The sequence below is a fragment of the Pteronotus mesoamericanus genome, unplaced genomic scaffold (assembly GCF_021234165.1).
Source record: "Pteronotus mesoamericanus isolate MK-2021 breed Mesoamerican mustached bat unplaced genomic scaffold, CSHL_Meso_final contig_24, whole genome shotgun sequence".
Classification (NCBI taxonomy): domain Eukaryota; kingdom Metazoa; phylum Chordata; class Mammalia; order Chiroptera; family Mormoopidae; genus Pteronotus; species Pteronotus mesoamericanus.
In genome coordinates, this window is record NW_026555100.1 from 5685950 (window position 1) to 5708029 (window position 22080).

The 22080-nt window shown below is 37.9% G+C and overlaps 1 protein-coding gene across 10 annotated transcripts in view; it reads left to right on the forward strand.

Annotated features, from left to right (window-relative positions):
* Positions 1-4525: 4525 nt before the first annotated feature.
* The window catches only part of PPP3CB (protein phosphatase 3 catalytic subunit beta), a 49906-nt gene continuing 32351 nt past the window's right edge, over positions 4526-22080 (forward strand). For 9 of the 10 annotated variants that reach the window (XM_054572594.1, XM_054572599.1, XM_054572595.1 and 6 more), the window contains exons 1-3: positions 4526-4723; positions 20675-20875; positions 21573-21697. In XM_054572594.1, coding sequence (XP_054428569.1) covers positions 4639-4723; positions 20675-20875; positions 21573-21697 — 411 coding nt within the window. In that variant the 5' untranslated portion in view covers positions 4526-4638. Of the gene's footprint in view, positions 4724-4936; positions 5334-20674; positions 20876-21572; positions 21698-22080 lie in introns of those variants that run through there. The other variant, XM_054572600.1, reaches the window with a different exon arrangement.

Below are 22080 nucleotides of genomic sequence, written 5' to 3' on the forward strand. Positions count from 1 at the left end.
CTTTTACTATTTGTTAACACTAAACCTGTTTTAGTATATTTCTTGCCTATTTCTATTATTTTTTTAAAAAAGCTTTTAATGACTTTTTGGTTTTCTTTATCCATTTTTTGATTAAAGGTTTGTAGAACTTTTTTCCCTAAAAAACAAAAAAACAAAAAAGCCCCCCATTAACCATGTTTTAGATCTGTTGCAAATACTTTTCTATTCTATTCCTTGTCCTTTAACTTTTTTATATGTATATTACTGTATAGTTAAATGTTTAACATAGTCATATTGTTAATATTTATAACTTCTGCATTTGAATATTTTACTTCAGGTCATGAAAAATATTAGTTCTATTTTCTTCTAAAACTCCTTAGATTCTGCCTATTGATTTTTAACTCACTTGAATATTTCTTGTATAATGTGTAAAATAGGGCTCTATATTTGTTTTATTTCAAGTAATAGTGGTCCATGCACCCTATCTGTTGAATAAGCCTTATTTTACCCACTGATTTGAAATATCAACTTAATCATACATTATATTGTTAGACAGATATATACGTTTGTCTCTAGAATGTTCATTATATTTCATTGTTCTACTTGATTATTTCTGTGCTGGTGTCATGTTGGTTTAATTGCTGAAAATTTATAATGGTTTTAAATTCTTTTAATATTTTATAATTAACTTTGACATGTAAAAAAAATAAATGAAATCAATCTGCATTTAAGAAAGAAAGATAGAGAGAGAGAGAGAGAGAGAGATGGAACTCCTACCTTTTGCGACAACATGGATGGAACTGGAGAATATTAAGCTAAGTGAAATAAGCCAGTTGATGAAAGGCAAATACCATATGATCTCACCTATAAGTGGACTCTATTCAACAGAATAAACTAATGAATAAAATAAACCACAGGCACAAAAACATGGAGCAGACTGAAAGTGACCAGAGGGGATGGGGAAGGAGGACAATGGTGGAAAGGAGGAGAAGGGACTAAACAAGGAACATGTATGAATGACCCATGGACATGGACAATAGAGTGGGAATTGATTGTGGGAGTGGGGGGTGAGGGTGAGATAGGTGGAGGGGGGTAAAAGGGGAAAAATTGATACAACTGTAATAGAATAAATATTATTGGTAAATTTAAATAAATAAATAAATTTTTTAAAAAAGAAAGAGAAACTAAGAAAAAATTCAATTTACTATAGCAACAACAAAAATAAGTACCTAGGAATAAATTTAACCCAGGTTGTAAAAGACCTGTACTTGGAAAACTATAGAACACTGAAGAAATAAATTAAGGAAGATACAAGTAAATGGAAGCACATACCATGTTCATGGATTGGAAGAATTAACATCATTAAAATGTCCATATTACCCTAAGCAATCTATATATTCAATACAATTCCAATTAAAATATCAGTGGCATATTTCACATATCTAGAAAAAATATTCCACAAATTTATATGGAACCAAAAAAAAAAAAAAAAAAAAAAGACTTTAAATAGCCTCAGCAATCCTGAGAAAGAAAAACAAAGTTGGAGGGAATCACAATACCTGATATTAAACTACACTAAAAGGACACTGTAATCAAAAGTCTGGTACTGGCATAAGAACAGACACACAGATCACTGGAACAGAATAGAGAGCCCAGAAATAAACTCACGTCTCCACAGTCAATTAATATTTGGGGGCATGAGCATACAATGGAATAAAAAGTTTCTTTGATAAATGGTGTTGGGAGAACTGGACTGGTACATGCACAAAAAATCTTACACCATATACCAGAATAAACTCAAAATGGATAAAGGACTTAAATATAAGTTATGATGCCATAGAACTCCTAGCAGAAAACATAGAGAGTAAAATTTCAGATATCCCATATAGCAATATTTTTGCTGATATATCTCCTAGGGCAAGGGAAATAAAGGAAAAAATAAACGAATGGACTACATCAAATTAAAAAGTTTCTGCATGGCTAAAGATAACATGATCAAAATGAAAAGGGAACTGAATTACAGGAAGAACATATTTTCCAATGATACATTGGACAAGGGTTGAAGCTCCAGAATACAGAAAGAACTCGTACAACTCAACACCAGGAAGACAAACAACCCAATTAAAAAATGGGCAAAGGACCCGAATAGACACTTCTCCAAAGAGGACATATGGATGGCCATAGACATATGAAATAAATACTCAACATCACTAGCCATCAAAGCGATGCAAATTAAAACCACAATGAGATATTCACCTCACACCTGCCAGAATTAATAAATCAAAAAACAACTGCTGGCAAGGATGTGGAGAAAAGGAAACCTTAGTGTACTATTGGTGGGAATGCAGACTGGTGCATCCACTGTGGAAAACAGTATGGAATTTTCTCAGGAAACTAAAATTGGAACTGCCATTTGACCCAGCAATTCCACTGCTGGGATTATACCCTAAGAATCCTGAAACAGCAATCCAAAAGAATTTTTGCACTCTTGAATTCATAGCAGGACTATTTACAATAGCTAAGTGTTCGAACAGCCCAAGTGCCCATCAATAATGAGTGGATCAATAAACTGGTACATTTATACAATGGAATACTATGCAGCAGAAAGAAAGAATTCCTACCTTTTGCAACAACATGAATGAACAGGAGACTATTATGCTAAGTGAAATAAGCCAGTTGGAGAAAAAGACAAATACCATATGACCTTATTTATAACTGGAGTCTAATGAACAAAATAAATAAATAATGAGAAAAATAGATCCAGAGACATGGAAACATGGAACAGACTGAAAGTGACCAGACGGGAGAGGGAGAGAGATAATGGTGGAAGGAAGGGGAAAGTATTAAAGAACATGTGCGAATGACTCATGGACATGGACAACGGAGAGGAAATTGACTGTGGGAGAGAGGGGTGGCCTGCGTGGAGAGGGGCAAAAGGGAAAACACATTAGTACAATAGAATAAACAATAAAAAAAATTGTAGGGAAAGGCCTTTTGCATGCTCTTGCTCTTTTATATTGGGGCGGGCTGGCCTGAATACTAGTGGCCTGGTATTCCCAGAGAGCAAATCATGGCACAAACATACATATATATGTGAGAGTGTATGTGTATGAATATATGTGAATATATATGTATACAGATATTTGTGTGAGTGTGTGTATACATATATGGCTTTTGAGTGAGTGATAGTGAGGGCCAAAGAGCAAAGAGTTGAAGAATACATATTCAAGGTAGGAGTCGATGTGCCCCCAAATTGCAGTGACTTCCCTTGTTATTGGTGCTGCTAGTATATTTCCTACCCTTTTCCTGTCAAGAGGCACTAAATACATTACACACCTTCTCCTTCCCTTCTTAGGGAGATTTCCTAGAGATTAGAACTCCTCTTAGAAAATCACTTGTGGTCTTTGTACCCTTGGTGTCCTTCTTCTACAAGTTTGTGAGGCGCCTCCTCTGCCTCCCTTCCTCCCTCTTCAGGCCTGCTCCTCCTCTTCCCCTTGTGGAATTGTTGCACTTCCACACCAGATCCATTTTCACCCCTGCCCCCAACCCAAATTCTCCTCCTTGTAAAAGATATTTCATGGGCTCTGTTTCCAAAGAATACCTATTGGGTATTCCCCTTCACTTTTACCCTACGTCTCAGGATCATTGAGATTAACAAAAAGAAAAGGTAGAAAGGTGTTTTTTGAGACATTTGGACCACTGCTTACCTAATTATCACCATCCATTATGGACCAATCCTTAGTGTATCCAGTGCTTCAAGATATATATGTCTTAGTAGATAGCTGGTCTCTATCCAGAGTATCAAGAGGGAGGCTGTGCTCTTTTCAAGTGAATTTTGTAGACTTTGTAAATATCATTTGGTGTCATCCCTTCCTTTCCCCTTATCTATTTGATTTTTTATTGTTAAGGAGAGAAAGAAACATTGATGGGAGAGAGAAGCATCCATTGGTTGCCTCCCCAAAGCATGCCCAGACAGAGGATCCAACTGCAACCTTTTGGTTACAGGAGGACACTCCAACCAACTGAGCCACTCCGGCCTGGGCCTATTTGATTCTTAACTCTTGGGGCCTAATCTGCTCTACCTGCATTCTTACTCTGTGCCTTCAGAGTCTGAACAATTCCAGGCTCTAAACACAAGGGCCAGATTCTCTCTCAGACTCCACTTTGTACGGTCACTTCTCTACAGAGCTTGTGATGCCTCCTCTATTTCTTTTGTCCCTTACCGGACGGATCTGGTACCAAATTGTTATACGCTTGTTTTTCTATTAGCAGGAGGTTTTGATGTTTGATCACGTCTCCCCATCTTCCTCGGAGCTCCATGAGAGCCAGTGTCGTGCAGCCTAGCATTCATTCATCGCAGCAATTAGCAACCTGCACCCTTCTTCACTCCTCACTCTTTGGTTTTTGCCTGCCCAGAATTTTAACTTGGTCCCTTGGCCTCGCCCTGTTTCTCTAGCCTCAGTAATTTTGACGAAGTCCCTAGAACCTGCCCCGCCCCAGCCCCCGCCCCCGCACGCGCGGTGCATGCCGGTCTTAGCCCCTCTGTAGGGAAAGAGGGTCCGCCATGTTCCTCGGCGGCGCCGCCGCTTGGCTCTGGTAGCCGCCGCCCCCGCCCCCAGCCCCGCCCGGCCTAGCGCGTAGCCGAGCCCCGGGCCCAGCATGGCCGCCCCGGAGCCGGCCCGGGCTGCACCGCCCCCACCCCCGCCCCCGCCACCCCCTCCCGGGGCTGACCGCGTCGTCAAAGGTGAGAGGTGGACGAAGCCCTGGGGGCCTGGCCTGAGGAGCTGTGTGTGAAGGCGGGCGGGAGACCGTCCCCTCTGGAGCGGGCCCGGAAAGGCGGGCGAGTGACTGGCTGCCTCCCTTGGGGAGTGGCCCCTGGGCGGGCCCCTGCTGGGCTGGGCTGAATTGGTGGCGGTGGCTTCTCGGTCTCTCGCTTGCCTTCAGGCCTGGGCGGGGGTTTCACTCTCGAGGTCTCCTAACCGGAGGGGTGATGCTACTAGCCGCAGTGATCTCCTTCTACTCGGCCTGTCAAAGCGGCCCAGGGGCCGCGATTAGCTTCCTGCTCTGCGACAGCTGCACGCCTGGCTTACTGGGGCTGACCGAGGGGCTCGGAGACCTTCAGCCGCGCGGGGCCGGGGGATGAGCAGTCAGAAATCACCTGGGCTTTGGCCCGCGTCTGCTCCCCAGTGACAGCCATCCGCCCTATTCGCTCCTGGTTAGCTCCAGCCCCAGGGGTTCGAGGGATTGGACATGGGTGAAGGAAGGGACGAAGCAGGATTTGGGAGTCCTGGTTTTAAGTTCAGAGTAGATGGAGAAAAGGCCGCGTAAAAGACCTCTCCAAAAAAGCCTCGTGGGTAAGAAGCAGCATTTGCTTAGAAAACCGTCAACACTGGTCAAAGGCCAAAAGGGGTTAGCACTTCCCTTGAAACACAACCCACACGCTCCCCCTAGAAGGAAAAGTTAAATATTTCTCAGCTGGATCAGAATTTGTGGGTGTTTACCGACAACAGGTCAGCAGATTAACGTAAACTATAAAAATTGAGGGCTAATTGAGAGTTAAGATTTCTGTGCTCTCCAGGAGAGCACATCAAACACTGCTGTGGAGGTGAAAAACAATTTGAAATGATTTTTCTTTACCATGTAGCGTGGTCAATAGTTTGAAATCATTATAGTTTTTTTTTTTTTTAAATATTGTGTTTGTTTTTGGAAGATACTTTTTTTTTTTTTTAATTCAGCTTCTAAAATATACTGGCACAATGTTTAAACACTGTTAAGTCCAGTTTTTGAAATCTGACCAAATATATTTCCATTAAAATATTTAAAAACGAGAAAACCTTTTTCTTTGTGTTGTTTTAATTTTTTAATTTGTACCTTCTTTGATAATAACTCTTTTGTATCCAGGCTTCGGTAGATAATTTTTAAAAGTTAGTGGTCAGTCCAGCTGGGCCAGGCATTGGAAGGAACTGAATAGAGTTTGTGGAATCCTTGTCCTGAGAAATCTTTTTAAAGAGAGAAGGGGGGAAAAAAGATTGGTAGTTCAGGCATTCATTTTATCATGAAATACTAGAATTTTGTGGGGGTGGGAACAGGAGACCTGGGCTGCCTCTTCATTTTCTGACTGTTTATCTGTGTTTGTTTATTTCCCTGGGCACTTTTCACCCTACTATTAGATGGCACAACCAACCACATTCCTGAACAAGGAATTTTTGCTATCCTTATGCTTATGAATCTTCTTGTTTCTTGTCATATGTATGGTAATGTTTTCCCTGTACTGCTTTAATACAGTAAAAATAAGATTTCAAACATAAGGCATATTCCTTAGGATAAGTTGTGAATCCCAAACAGTCATATTTGATTGGTACAAAATAAAAGTCATTTGGTTTAGGTAAATAGGAAAAGAGCTTGTTGGCATATAAAATTATAGTTTAATAGAGCTCATAGGTACAAGATCTCATCACTCAGTAGTGTATTCTTTGTCAATACAACTTTCATTTCTTATGGAATTTGTTAGCTAGTTGAAATACCTGCTATGGATCACATGTTTAAAGAGATGGTTTGCAACAGACTAGTTTGCACATGGAATCTCATCTCTGGCTTCCTGGGAAATTCACCTTACATACAAAAATCCACATTTAGATTTCATCTTCAGACTTCTTTCTTACCTTTCTCATTCAATAATAGTTTACAATAATGTTACAATTAATGACAGAGAAGATCTATGACCACAGTGCTAGTTCAACTCAAGTTTAACTTGTTAAAATCTAGATTTTTTAAAAAGAGTCCAATACGTGCTAGTTTGCAGCTCTACCATTTCATAGTAGTAATATTATAAAGACCTTCTTTGGTATCAAATACAAATAGTCTTTTACTCCCTACAACTTCTCCTTTTTTTCTGTTTTGTGCTCTTCTAGTCAGGAAGCCTGTATTTTACGGTCACGTAGGTTTTAAGGGTGGGGTGGATATCGTTCTTTTTTGTGTTCAATAACAAATGCCTGAAATTCACTTAATGGGAAGTTTGAGATATTAGAATACGTACGTGATTCATATATAAATCTAATAACTCTTCAATGAAATTATTAATAGTGATTCCGCATCGCTAATTATGAGCGATTAGGTTTCCTGGTTAGTTAAAGGAAACTTATTTTTGAGCCCAATCCAACTGATGGCTCTGGACAGATTCTTCTATTTTAAAGTTGATACAGCCCAACTGCTTTAGGTAAGAGTAGTATTCATTCTTAACTATGTCCTGTTAAGCATTTTCCTATTCTTTAGCTAAGATAAGAATTTGGAAATAAAAAAAAATAGAAACAAACTAGAAAAAATAGCTAACTTTATCTGCATAAGTGACTTACTGCCACCTCAACAAAATTGGTATGGGTAACTAAAACATAAAACCTTAAATTTATGTATGTTGTCCCCCCTCACCTCCAAATTTGCCTCACCTGAATTGTCCAGATACTTCCTTTTCTTTCCAGGCAGTTTAAAGATGTACCCAGATTTTCCCTGGCAGATTTGGTGTGGTTCACTTGGTTGGAGCATCATCCTGTACACCAAAAAGTTGCAGTTCAATTCCTGGTCAGGGCACAGACCTAGGTTGTGGGTTTGAACCCTGGATTGGGGTGCGTATGGGTGGCAACCAACTGATGTTTCTCTCTCACATTGATGTTTCTCTCTCTCCCTTTCCTCTCTCTCTAAAATCAATAAACATGTTTTTTAAAAATGTACCCAGATTTGTAAAATTAGGTTGTCCCTTGAGATTATATCTGTTAGTTTTGATACAAAAATTCACCTTTAACACTTAGAGTGCATTGTCTGTATTGTGTATATGTTCAGTTCAGCATATAAAATGTGACTCTCTTTTGGATTCAATGTATTTTCTTTATTTTCTAGGTTATATTAACCTCATTTCTTAAATTATCAGATTTTTCTGATTAAACCAAAATGCTGAAGTGTGTGTTTTTAAAAATTTTTAAAGCTGATATATTTCTTATGGGCAGCCTTTCAATTTATTTATAAGCTTCCCTGCTTATAAATCTGAGGTCATGTGACTAAAGTGTTTTCCAGTACCTTGGCTTTATTAGGATTGCTTATTTTTCATTATAGGTTTTTAGATGAACCACATAGGTCTCGGGGTCACATAGCTACTTCAGTGTTTCTTGCTAGTTCTGTATCATTATATTTTAAACCAACTTGAATTTTAATTTTTGTTTACAAGCTATTTTGTGGACTTACCTATCTAAAATATAATTCTTAAAAATGATTTTTAATTTTCTTTCCACCCTCATTAAATTCTTAAGCATACTAAAATAAGTCTTCAGTACGATGTGTCCTAGAGAAAGCAAAGGAACAGAGAAGTGTGTGTGAGAGAGAGAGAGAGAGAGAGAGGAGATGCACCATGGTAACAAGACATCTTAGAAGAAAAATGCCAAGGAGGAAATACAGCTGCTCAGTAGCGAGGCAAGTGAGGCAAAAGCTTCAAGTTCCAGAGCTATTGAATGAAGTGGCAAGAGTAGTAAGGACATTTAGTGAAAAGGACCTTGATTTACTACATGAGGTATGTTTAGTTCCAATCGTATGACTTTATTTCATCATAAAAATGTTTATACACAGAAATGAAATAAGCTAAAGCCAATTGGGCATCCTTGCTTGGTTTGTAATATTTGAAACCTCAAAGAATCAAATAGAAGATATTTTTTGAATGCCTGCTGTATGCTAAGATTGTAGGGCAATAAGTGTAAAAAGATAAAATACAGTCTTGGTTCTTGGAGAAATAAGTACTCATGAAAAGTTATATATGTCATAAAGATCGGTATAATAACAATTGCAAGCTAAGAGGCAGAGCCAGCAAGTTCGAAGGAGATACAAAGTGATGACTCTATATTGGAGTGGTCTGGAAAGAGTTTGTATAGGAGGAAAGAGCCCTTGAAGGATGGGTAGGTTTCAGATAGGCAACGGATTGGGACCGTTTATGCAACATTTGAGTACCTGCTTTGTACCAGGCATTATACTAGATGTTGGGGATACAGAATTGAATTAGCTCTATTAAGATAGATTCTCTTGGAGTGCTGGCAATCTAGTGGAGGAGACACTATTGCAATTAAATAATAGAGTGAACGAGGTACAAAGCATGTTGGAGCTGTAATTAAGGCATTGGCTATCTTACTTGGATTGAAAGCATCACTGAAGCTTATGTTTTGAGGTGTGCCATGAAGGATGAGTAGAGTTTCTTTAGATAGAAGGTAGGGCTAGGTAGAAAATATATTCTGGTAGAACAAACAGGAGCAAAAAAGCATGAAGTTTTTAAAAAGCATGAAATGTGTGACTGTAAAGTGCTTGGCAAGTAATGGCAGAAGATGAAGTTGAAAAGGATCTTTTGTATACCAAATTGAAAAACTGGAACTTAAACTAATCAAGAATATAACCTCTGGATGATTGAGAACACAGGTTCTAGAGTCAGATGGACTGGGTTTGAATCCTAGCTCTACCTTAACCTTTTTACTCCACAGTGAAAGGGTACTTCATATCACTAAGCCTCAATTTTCTTGTCTGTAAAATAGAGTTAATAAAATAATAAAGTATGGGGGTTTTGAAGGATTAATGAAGGCAGTTCATGTGAACTGTGTATCACAATACCTGGCCTGGCACATAAGTGATCAACCAGTGGTAGCCATCATCATCATTATTATTGAAGGTTTAAAAGTAGAGGGGTGATCCAATGTCTTGATTTTTTTAAAGCTAACCTGGTATTGTGTAGAACAAAATTTTAGAGGAGGGGCTTACGTCAGGATGTCAGAAGATTAATGGTACAGTCCAGATATAGAATGAACAAGGCTGAATTAAGGGGAAGTGAGAAAACACGTATGACACACATTATGAATATTAGAAGGTAGATATATATATTGGATCAATGATTGGGTGTGGGAATAAAATAGGTGGAAGAGCAACTTTTTAAGGAAACATTAACAGACTAATATTGCTTTAAGGGTTAATTAAATTGAGAACTTAGAGGCAGAGATTAGAATGACATGTAAAAGACTGGAAATGGTCAAATTGAGAAGGAACTTGAAAATAAGTTTCAGGCTTTTCCTCCCTTTGTTCTTTGGTCCTTAAGGAACTATCCAAAGTTTTTGAGTGGGTTACTCTAGCTGTGCTTTGCACAATCAAGGGAAGAAGAAGTAGAGCTTAGATTTTTCTAGTTCATAAAGAGGTTAAGAACTTGAACTAGCTAGGATTGGTTGCAGTGATGGAGATGTAAGCAAATGAGAATTTGAAGAACCAATAGGATTTAGAGTCCAAGAAAAGAACAATGATGCCAAAATTTTAAGCCCAAGTGATGGAGAATGTTTTACCATACCAAAAGTAAACCTGGAAAGGGAACCAGTTTTGAGGGAAAGGTATAGTATTCACAGTACCACCACAAATTAAAAGGAACCCAAGGGATACCTTGAAATTTTGAAGACAATGTTGTAGAATTTATTGGCTTGCAGAGCAGGTGGCCAGTGCATGCTTCTGCCTCTTGCAGTTGAAATGGTTATACTGTTTTTCATGATTAGGAGACTTCTGATGAATATTTTAGTCACTAGGGCATTGTCATTATGTTGGTATAAGACAGATGGTACTGGAGTAGCATTTAAAGACCCCAATTTCAACCATGGCTCTACCATGGTTATTAAGGTAGAGCTAGGGTTCAAACCCAGCCAGCTGAAACACCTAGAGAGAGTATTGAAGTTCTTCAAGCCTATTATCTCATTTGTGAAATGAAGATATAACCAGCCAGCCAAAGTCACAGGATGTCTCTGAGTATCATACAGGCTTTGTGTATGTTGAAAGTACATTGTTGGCTATAAATAAAGCACTAAAGTTATTGCTATAAGTTAGGATCAAGGTATACAAGTATTTTAGAAACTGTAACATATCTTCAATCTTCAATTCAATAAATATTTATTAGTACCTGTGTTCTAATCACTAGGTACATAGAGATGAAAGACAGCCCCCACCCATCAAGGAGCTCATAGGTCATGGGGGAGACAGGTATTTACAGTACAGTTGGTAAGTGCCATGGTATAGATCTGCATCATATGTTGTGCTGTAGGACCACAAAAGTGACCTTAACCTAGTCTGAAAACATCAGGAAATTTTTTTTTTCTTTTTGGATTTAATCTTTGTTGTATTTTTTCCTCATTACCATTAAGGGTACCCCCTTCCACCAGCAATCACTACACTTGTTGTCCATGTCCATGAGTCCTTTTTCCATTTTGCTTGATCCCCCTACCCCCTAACCTCTGTTCCCCACCCTGCCACTAGCTGTCATCTGCTCTCCGTCTATGAGTCTGTCTCTGTTTTGTTTGTTAGTTCAGTTTGTTCTTTAATTTCCATATATGAGTGAAGTCATATGGTATTTGTCTTTTTCTCACTGGCTTATTTCGGTTACCATAATGTTCTCCAGGCCCAACCATACTGTTGCAAAAGGTGAAATTTTTCTTCTTTTTTATGGCTGAGTAGAATTCCAATGTATAAATGTCCCATAGTTGTTTTATCCACTTATCTACTGATGGACACTTGGGCTGCTTTCTTATTTACACTTGGCAACTGTAAATAATGCCTCAGTGAACATAGGGGTGCTTATGTTCTTTTGAATTAAAGTTTTGGGTATCTTTAAATATATTCCCAGAAGTGGGATCACTGGGTCAAAAGGCAGACCCATTTTTAAATTTTTGAAGTATCTCCATGCTGCTTTCCACAGTGGCTGCACCAATCTGATTTCCCACTAACAGTGCAAAAGGGTTCCTCTTTTTCCACATCCACATCCACTTGCTCTTTGTTGATTCATTGATGATAGCCATTCTGATAGGTGTGAAATGACATCTCATTGTGATTTTAATTTGCATTTCTCTGGTGATTAGTGATATTGAGCATTTTTTTATGTCTATTGGCCACCTGTATATCCTCTTTGGGAAGGTGTCTATTCAGGTCCTTTGCCCATTTTTTAATTGGGTTGGTTGTTTTTTTGGTTTTGAGTTTTGTAAGTTATTTATAAATTTTGAATATTAACCACTTATCAGATGTATCAGTGAATATGTTCTCCCATTCTGTGGGTTGTTTTTTTATTCTGTTGATGATTTCCTTTGCTATTCAAAAGTTTTTAATTTGATGTAGACCCATTTATTTATGTTTGCTTTTGTTTCCCTTGCCTGGGGAGATATATCCGATTAAAAATTCCTGTGAGCAATGTCTGGGATTTTGCTGCCTATGTTTCCTTCTAGGATTGTTATGGTTTCATTCCTGATAGTTAAGCCTTTGTCCATTTTGAATTTGTTCTTGTGTGTGGTGAAAGAAGGTGGTCTAATTTCATTTCTCTGCACATACCTGTCCAAGTTTCCCAACATCATTTATTAAATAAACTGTCTTTAGCCCACTGTATGTACTAGCTTCCTCTGCTGAATATTAATTGACTATAAAGGTGTGGGTTTATTTCTGGGCTCTCTATTCTGTTCCATTGAACAATGTCTGTTTTTAATGCCAGTACCATGCTGTTTTGAGTACTATGGCCTTAAGTATAGTTTGATAATTAGGTAGCATGATTCCTCCAAGTTTGTTCTACTTTCTCAGGATTGCTGTTGCTATGTGGGGTCTTTTGTGGTTCCATACAAGTTTTTGAAAGATTTGTTCTAGTTTTGTGGTATATGTCATTAGAATCTTGATGAGAATTGTGTTGAATCTATATACTGCCTTTGGGAGTGGAGATATTTTAATGATGTTAATTCCTATCCATGAACACAGTGTACGCTTCCACTTGTGTTTAAAAAAATATATTTTCTCGATTATGCTTTTATAGGTGTCCCAAGTTTTCCCCCTTTGCCCCCCTCCACCTGATACCCCCCATTTTCCCCCAGCAATCCCGCCCCTCTTTAGTTCATGCCCATGGGTGATGTATGTAAGTTCTGTGGCTTCTCCATTTCCTATACTGTTCTTTACATCCCCCTTTCTGTTTTGTGCCTACCAATTTATACTTGTTACTCCCTGCCCCTTTCCCCCCATTTTCCCCCTTACCTGCCCCAACTTGTAATCCTCCAAATGATCTTCATATCTATGATTCTGTTTCTGTTGTGCTTGTCTACTTAGTTTTTCAGTTCAGTTGTTGATAGTTGTAAGTTTATTGCCATTTTAATGTTCATCATTTTGATCATCTTTTCTTAAATAAGTCCCTTTAGCATTTCATATAATAATGGTTTGGTGATGGTCAGCTCCTTTAGCTTTACCTTTTCTGTGAAGCACTTTATCTGCTCTTCAATTCTAAGTGATAGCTCTGCTAGATAGTGAAATCTAGGTTGTAGGTCCTTGCTTTTCATCACTTTGAATACTTCTTGCCAGTCCCTTCTGGCCTGCAAAGTTTCGAGAAATCAGCTGATAGTCTTACAGGAACTCCCTTGTATTTAACTCTGTTTTTCTCTTGCTGCTTTGAAGACTGTCTGTTTATCTTTAACCTTTGGCATTTTAATTATTACGTGTTTTCATGTGGTCTTCCTTGGGTCCATCTTGTTTGGAATTCTGTGTTTCCTGGACTTGTATGTCTATTTCCCTCACCAAATTAGGGAAGTTTTCTTTCATTGTTTTTTCAAATAAATTTTCACTTTCTTTCTCTTTCTCCTCTCCTCTGACGCTCCTATAACTGAAATGTTGGGTACTTTTGAAGATGTCCCAGAGGCTGCTTACACTCTTTTTTTATATTCTTTTTACTTCTTGCTGTTCTGACTGAATGTTTTTACCTTCCTTATGTTCCAAGTCATTGATTTGGTTCTCAGCTTCATCCCCTCCACTGTTGGTTCTTTGTAAGTTGGTATTTTGTGTGTGTGTGTGTGTGTGTGTGTGTGTGTGTGTGTGTTTAACTTCACTTAGTATAACTTTCCGTTCTGCCTGGGTCTTTTTATGCTGTTGAAGTGCCCTATAGCTCCTTGAGCATCCTAATAACCAGTGTTTTGAATTCTGTTTCTGATAGATTGTGTATCTCCATTTCATTTAGTTCTTTTTCTGGGGTTTTGTTGTGTTCTTTCATTTGGGGCATATTTCTTTGTCTCCTCATTTTGGCAGCCTCTCTGTTTTTGTGTATTAGGTAAAGCTGCTTTGACTCTCTGTGTTACTAGCATGGCCTATTGTAGAAAAGTGTACCTGTAAGTTGTATGGGGTGGAGCCATAGGTAATCACCAGGATAGGGCAACCCAAGTCACCAAATTACAACTCTGTGGCTCTGTGTGGGAGAGGGCTCGGAGAGGGAACGATGCCTCTGCCTAGCCTCTGGGATTTTCTCTGGGAGGAAGCTGTCTTCTGGCACTCACCCTGATGCCTGTCACTTCAATTTCTCCCCATATGCCACTGGTGTACTTCCCAGCTCTTACCCTGGTGCTGAAGACTAGAGTGAATCTGTGTAAATCCTAAGTCTGTTGCGGGCCCTTTCAAAGGAGACTCCTGAGAACTCCTCAGTTTCTTCCACTGTCCCAACCCCTGCTGGTTTTTGCAGCCCGAAGTTATGGGGACTTATCTTCCTGGTGCTGGAACTGTGGGCTTGCGTAGTTTGGTGCGGGGCTGGGATTGGAATCCCTGAGGTATCCCTCCTGATTTTTATCCACCACACGTTGGGGTGGGACTGCCTGGTCCATGTCTCCATGCCTCTTGGCGCCCCTCTGCATCTCCACCCCTCCTACTCATCTGGATGAATGCAGTTCCTTTAATTCCTTGGTTGTCAGACTTCCATACAACTCGGTTTTCTGACGATTCTGGATAGTAATTGTTTTGTAATCTAGCTGTAATTTTTTTGCTATGGTTGTGTGAGGTGGTGAGCTATTTTTACCTATTTGACTGGAAGTACTGCTTCTACCTATTTGTATCTTCATTTTCTTTCTTCAGTGTCTTGTAATTTTCTTAAGTATAGGTCTTTTACATCCTTGGTTAGGTTTATTCCTAGGTATTTTCTAGCAATTGTGAATGGGATTGTTTCCTTAATTTCCCTTTCCGTTAGTTCATTATTGGCATATAAAAATGCAACTGATTTCTGGATATTAATTTTGTATCCTACTTTGCTGAATTTATCAGTTCTAGGAGTTTCTTGGTGGAATCTTTGGGGTTGTCTATGTACGGAATCATGTCATCTGCAAATAAAGACAGTTTTACTTCTTCTTTTCCAATTTGGATGCTTTATATTTCTTCTGATTGCTGTAGATAGGACTTCCAGTACTATGTTGAATAAGAGAGGTGAAAGCGGACATCCTTGTCTTGTTCCTGATCTTAAGGGGAATGAACACTTGTTTCTCTCCATTGTGATGGAGGCTGGCAGTGGGAATGTCATATATGGCCTTGATCCCTCTATTCCCACTTTGCTGAGAGTTTTGATCATAAATGGGTGAGAGATTTTGTCAAAAACCTTTTCTGCATCTATTGATATGATCATGCGGTTTTTATCCATCATTTTGTTTATGTGGTGAATCACATTTATTGATTTGTGGATGTTGTACTAATCTTGCATTCCCAGAATAAATCCCATTTCATCACGGTGTATGATCTTTTTGATGCATTGCTGTATTCTGTTTGCTAATATTTTGGTGAGGATTTTAGCATCTATGTTCATCAGGGATATTGGCCTATAATTTTCTTTCTTTGTAGTGTCTTTATCTCACTTTGGAATTAGGATAATTCTGGCCTCATAAAACGAGTTTGGGAGCCTTTCCTCCTCTTGAATTTTATGAAGTAGTTTGAGAAGGAGAGGTGTTAGTTCTTGGAATGTTTGGCAAAATTCACCTGTGATACCATCTGGTCCAGGGCTTTTGTTTGTTGGGAGTTTTTTGATTACTGTTTCAATTTCATTAAGTGTAATCTGTCTACTCAGATTCTGTGATTCTCCCTGATTTATTTTTGTAAAATTGTATGTTTTTAGGAATTTACCCATTTTGTCCAGGTTGTACAGTTTGTTGGCAAACATATATTCATAATATTTTCTTACAATCCTTAATATTTCTTTGGTGTCAGTTATTTCTACTCTTTCATTTCTGATTTTATTTATTTGGGTCCTCTTTTTTTTTCTTGATGAGTCTGGTTAAGGGTTTGCCAGTCTAGTTTGTCTTTTCAAAGAACCAGCTCTTGGATTCATTGATCTTTTGTACCATTTTTATTATATTCTTTGTTTATTTCTGTGCTGATCTTCAGTATTTCCTTACTTCTACTCACCTCGGGCTCTGTTTGTTGTTTTTGTTCAAGTTCCTTTAAGTGTAAAGTTAGATTATTTATTTGAGCTTTTTCTTGTTTGTTTGTTTTTTGTGTGTGTTGGGCCTTTAATGCTTTGAATTTCCCTATTAGGATTGCTTTCCCTCTGTCCCACTGATTTTGGATTGTTGTGTTCTCATTTTCATTTGTTTCAAGATAATCTTTTGATTTCTTCCTTGATCTTGTTGTTGACCCATTCATTGTTTAACAACATGCTTTTTAGCTTCCCTGTCTTTGTGTGTTTTTCAGTGTTCTTGTGATTGATTGCTAGTTTCATTGCATTGTGTTCAGAGACGTTTGATATGATTTCAAACTTCTTAAATTTGAGACTTGTTTTGTGTCCTAACATGTGCTCTATCCTAGGAAACGTTCCATGTGCTCTTGAAAAGTGTGTATATTCTGCTGCTTTGGGTTGAAATGCTGTGAAGTTATCAATTAAATCCATTTGATATAGTATGTGGATTAAGGCCCCTGTCCTCTTGTTGATTTTCTGTCTGGAAGATCTAGCCATTGAAGTCAACGGGATGTTAAAATTCCCAACTGTTACTGTATTTCAGTCGAACTCTCCCTTTATGCCCATCAAGATTTGCTTCACAAATTTAGGTGCCTCTTTGTTTGGTGTATAAATATGTACTAGGGTTAAATGCCCTTGTTGGATTATTCCCTTTATCATTATGTAGTGTCCTTTGTCTCTTACTATAGCTTTGGTTTTAAAGTCTATTTTGTCGGGTATAAGTACTGCTACCCCAGCTTTTTTTTCTTTTTCCATTTGCAAGAAATATCTTTTCCTACCCCTTTTCTTTTACTCTGTGTGTATCTTTCAATCTGAGATGGGTCTCTTGGAGGCAGCATATATATGGGTCTTATTTTCTTATCCATTCAGCTACTGTGTGTCTTTTGATTGGAACATTTTAGTCATTTACATTTAATAAGGTGATTATTGATAGATACATATTTAGTGCCATTTTATTGTTAGATTATTTTCTCTGTTTAGATTCTTCTTCTTAAAGCCAGTCCTTTAACTTTTGTTGCAGTACTGGTTTGCAGTTAACAAACTCCTTTAGCTTTTTCTTGTCTGTGAAGCTCCTTATTTCTCCTTCAATTTTAAATGATAACCTCACTTGGTAAAGTAGTCTTGGTTGTAGACCCTTGAATAGTTCATGTCAATCCCTTCTGGCCTGAAATGTTTCTTCTCTGAGAAATCAGATGATGGCCTAATTGTTGATTCCTCATAGGTACCTGCATTTCTCTTGGGGCTTTTAGTATTTTCTCCTTGTATTTAAGCCTTATGTCATTTTAATTATGATGTGTCTCGGTGTAGGCCTCCTTGAGCCTAAATTCTTTGGGACCCTTAGAGTGTCCTGGACTTGTATCTCCTTTTCCTTCACCAGATTAGGGAAGTTTTCAGTCATTTTGTCAAATAGGTTCTCGATCCCTTGCTTACTCTCACCTCCTTCTGGTATTCCCATGATGTGGATGTTATGCTTCACATGTCCAAAATGTTTCTTAAGGTCTCCTCATTTTTTAAGTTCGTTTTTCTTTTGCTCCTCTGCCTGGATATTTTTCTCTACCTTGTCTTCCAAATCACTGATGCAATCCTCTGCTTCATCTAACCTACTATTTATTCCTTCCAGTGTATTATTTATTTCAAATCTTGCATTCTTTTATTTCTGACTGGTCCATTTTAATGGTTTCTATGTCTTTTTTCATGCTGTTGAGTATCCTTGTAATCATTACTCTAAACTCTCTGATAAACTGCTTGCCTCCATTTCATCTAGCTCTTCTTCTGGAGAATTCTCTTGTTCTTTCATTTGGGGTCTGTTTCTTTGTCTTCCCATTTTGGCTGCTTCTTTGTATTTGTTTCTATGTATTGGGTAGGTCTGCAAAGACTCTTGGTGTAGGCCTTTGTTAGAGGCTGCTTGTGACCAGCCCTGGTCCGCCTGTTTGGAGCTGTCAGCACTCTGCAGTGTGTGGCTCCCTCTGCTGGGCCTGTTTGTATGCAGAAGGAACAGGCTGTGCACCAAGGCTGGCTTTTATTAGCACAGGATACTGGTGAGAATCAGCTGAAGTCTCATAGAGCTCCCAGAATTCTGATTTAGTTGTTATATTAATCAGTGTTACAGTCTCAAGCTGTAATCAGCCACTTGGCTTAAGCTGCACAGAGTGGGCCTGTTGCTTCCCCCCAGGCTGATGCTACTTGGAGGGGAGTGTTGTGCCCGAGAAGGATGGCTTCTGCAGTGTGGGGAATGACTCAGCACAGGGAATCTGGTGGCTGTTCCTTCATTCTCTCCCCAGCTCCACCAACCCCAGACTCTCCTCAGGCGTCTCTAGTGCACTCTGCCCTCCCTCTGCCTCAGCCCAGAGTAAGTGGCTGCAAACAAAATCTTGAGCATTGGCCTTTTAAGAAGCTGAGTCTTCAGCCGTCTCTCCCTGGCAAACAGAAAGCCTGCTGCTTTTCACAGCTGCATGCTCTCTGAGTTCTCTGGCTCTGGTGCTGTAGACTGGGGTGCCTGGCTTGGGATTTAGAGCTCACACTTCTCAGGGGGAACCCCCCGGCCACTGAAATATCCCTCCAGAAATTCAGCTGCTGCCCATTGGGCCCAGCCAATCCTCTCATGCCTCCTCCGCACTCCCTACCAGTTGTGTTGTGGTGACGTGGTTTTTTCCATCTGTCTGTAGTTACAAGGCTTCTCTGCAGCTAGTGTTCACTTGGTTATTTAGGATGATTTCTCTACAATTGAGTTTTAATTTCAGTTTGGTCACGGGAGAAGGTTAGTGTAGCTTCAACTTACTTCTCCGCCATCTTGGATCTCTCCTCATATGCACTTTTAAAGGATTGAGTTCTAATTTTTTTCCCTTGTATGAGAATGTGGCTATTTATTCTTCCTTAGGTAACTGATATAATTCTAACCCAGCCCCCCTGTTTTTAGTTATTTTAAATTATGAAATGTGAAGAAACAATTGTTTGTATACATTTCCAGTCTTCATATAATAATTGCCAATTACAATGACCCAGAAACATCAAGAAAATACTATATACTGTACTGTATGCCTGGATATAAAATGAGTTTTTTCCCTTAAAAAAAAACTTCTGTTTCAGGAAAAAAGGAGCTGCCTTAGATTTGTCTCTATGTAGACTCTTACTCTAAATTTCTCTTTCCCTCTTTATTTTAAAAAACAAAGTACTGTTTGGTAAAGAGCCTAAAATAACTTTAGTGATTTTAAATGCGGAAAGAGGTCACTTGCTGGATTCAGTAAAAAAGGAATCAAATAAATTTAACAGAGATATAGTAATTTTTGCCATGTATATGACCTTAAATTGTGCTAGGTACCATTGAAAATAGACCTTTGGCCCTGACTAGTGTGGCTCAGTGGTTGGGCAGCATCCCACAAACCAAAAGGTCGTCGGTTCTATTCCTGATCTGGGCACATGCCTGGGTTGCAGGCCAGGTCCCCAGTTGGGGGCGTACGATAGGCAGCCAATTAATGTTTCTTGCCCTCTTTCTCCCGCCCTTCCCCTCTCTCTAAAAATAAATAAAATTTTTTTTCAAAAAAGGAAAGTAAAAGTAGACCTTTTTGTTTTCCTTTACAATAAACAAATATCAGTTTAAAACAGTATAATTGGTGATTACTTGTGGAAACTATACATGTACATTACAGGAGTAAAAAGGCCAATTTCAGTAGTTAGACGTATGGGAACTGTAGCTTAGGATAAATTTGCAATGATAACATTTTACATATATTCAAAAAGTGCTTTTTCTCAAACAACTTGAAGTGAAGATAATTTGCTTTTAAAAAGTGTTAGATGACTCAAAAAGTGACTCCAATGATAAAGAATATACTGATGTTGAAGATGTGCATAAGTATGCCGAACGAGTGTTTTGTAAAACATGAAGGTAGGAGAGAAAGCAGTATTTCAAAATTATCATGATTTATTAATGTTAAAGCATTAGGCTGTTATATCTGATATCCCTAAAGGTTTCTATTCAAGTTGTTCAGAAAACATTATTTTTGATATTCTTATTAAGAACATGGTTGATTGCCTTATATTTGGGATATCTTTCTATTCAGGTTTATGTGGTATTGTTTTATTTATTGTAAGGTGAAGAGTGTATGCCATGTTGAGAGTTCTGCCAAAAAATGTTTTGGCTTAAATAAAAAAGCTTTAGTTATCTTGGATGAACTTTAATTTTGTAAGACAATTCGTTTCTCTAATAATTCTCAGCAAAGAAAATGTTACATACAGGTTAATAAAAATAAGTATAATTTGATCTTTTTTTTTTTAAGTCTTTGGGAAAGTTAACATGTCTATCCAGTAAATGAAGGTGAAACAAAAACCAACTTTTTATTTTGTACTCTTATTTACTTAGATCCACTGATTAGTTTTATGTTAGTATATTATAATATATAGTGATTTATTTTTTCTTAATTAAAAAAATTGCAGCTGTCCCTTTCCCCCCAACACACCGCTTGACATCTGAAGAAGTATTTGATATGGATGGGATACCTAGAGTTGATGTTCTGAAGAACCACTTAGTGAAAGAAGGTCGGGTAGATGAAGAGATTGCACTTAGAATTATCAATGAGGGTGCTGCCATCCTTCGGAGAGAGAAAACCATGATAGAAGTAGAGGCTCCAATAACAGGTACATTTATTTATGTTTTGGATATTATTTTTTATTGCATTATTGTTTAGTTGCCTAGATATAAAGCTGTTTCCTCTTTAATCATAACAGATACCCAATTAATGTTACATGGATATCATCTTGAATTTTTAAATTACTTTTGTTAATTTTTTAAAGTTTTTCCTGTTTTCAGTGAATAAACATGATCCTAAATAATCTGAGTGCAGAAGTTAGTCTCATATGCTATTCTGAAGGTTTCATTACTTATGTTGGCCATAATTCAGTTCGATTTAACAAGTACTTAATTATTTTGCTTTCAGTCATTAGGGGCAAATATCTAAATGTCATGTCAGAGACCCAAGAAAATTATTTGGAAGTCAGTAGAAAGTATTGAGTTAAATTGGAGTTTTTACTGCCACCATTATAATTTTGTCATCCTAAGACACACATGCCTGGTTTTCTTAAAGAGGAACTTAATAAATTTAGATGAAAATTTTGTTACTGTCTACAAGTTTCGTTACTTGTTACATGTTCTAGATCTTGAGCATATGAATACTTGGGTACACATCATCCCTATCATGACTTTTCATAGACGACTTCCTTCTGAGACATTTCTTGATAGAATTTACACTATCTCTTATGTAAAAGAAATTAGAATTTAAGTAAAATTTGTTATTTCAGAGTTTTTCTTTCATATCTAATAATCTTCTTGTTTCAGTGTGTGGTGACATCCATGGCCAATTTTTTGATCTGATGAAACTTTTTGAAGTAGGAGGATCACCTGCTAATACACGATACCTTTTTCTTGGTGATTATGTGGACAGAGGTTATTTTAGTATAGAGGTAATAATCATATACTGTCATTTGATTTTCTTTTGTTATCATAGATGATTTCCATTAATTCCTAGTGAAATAATTCCTTAAAGTACCTGTACTGGGTTCTTTTTAATACCTCTGCATTTTCTTAAGTTTTCTGGAAAAGTTACTATTTATTCCTTTTCTGTTATTCAAACTATTCCATTAATTTTCCCTATATTACTTTGTTTATATAATTGCCATTTTTTCCAGTGGAAATTATAAGTAAACTGAGGCGTCTATGTTGCCCTATTATCTAGTGGCCCTAAGGAGTTAGTGCTATTTATCTCTCTTACCCCTAAAGGTATTAACCTGTGTGGAAAAAGGATTAATTGAATTTTCTCTGATTAAATAAAGCAAATTATAATACT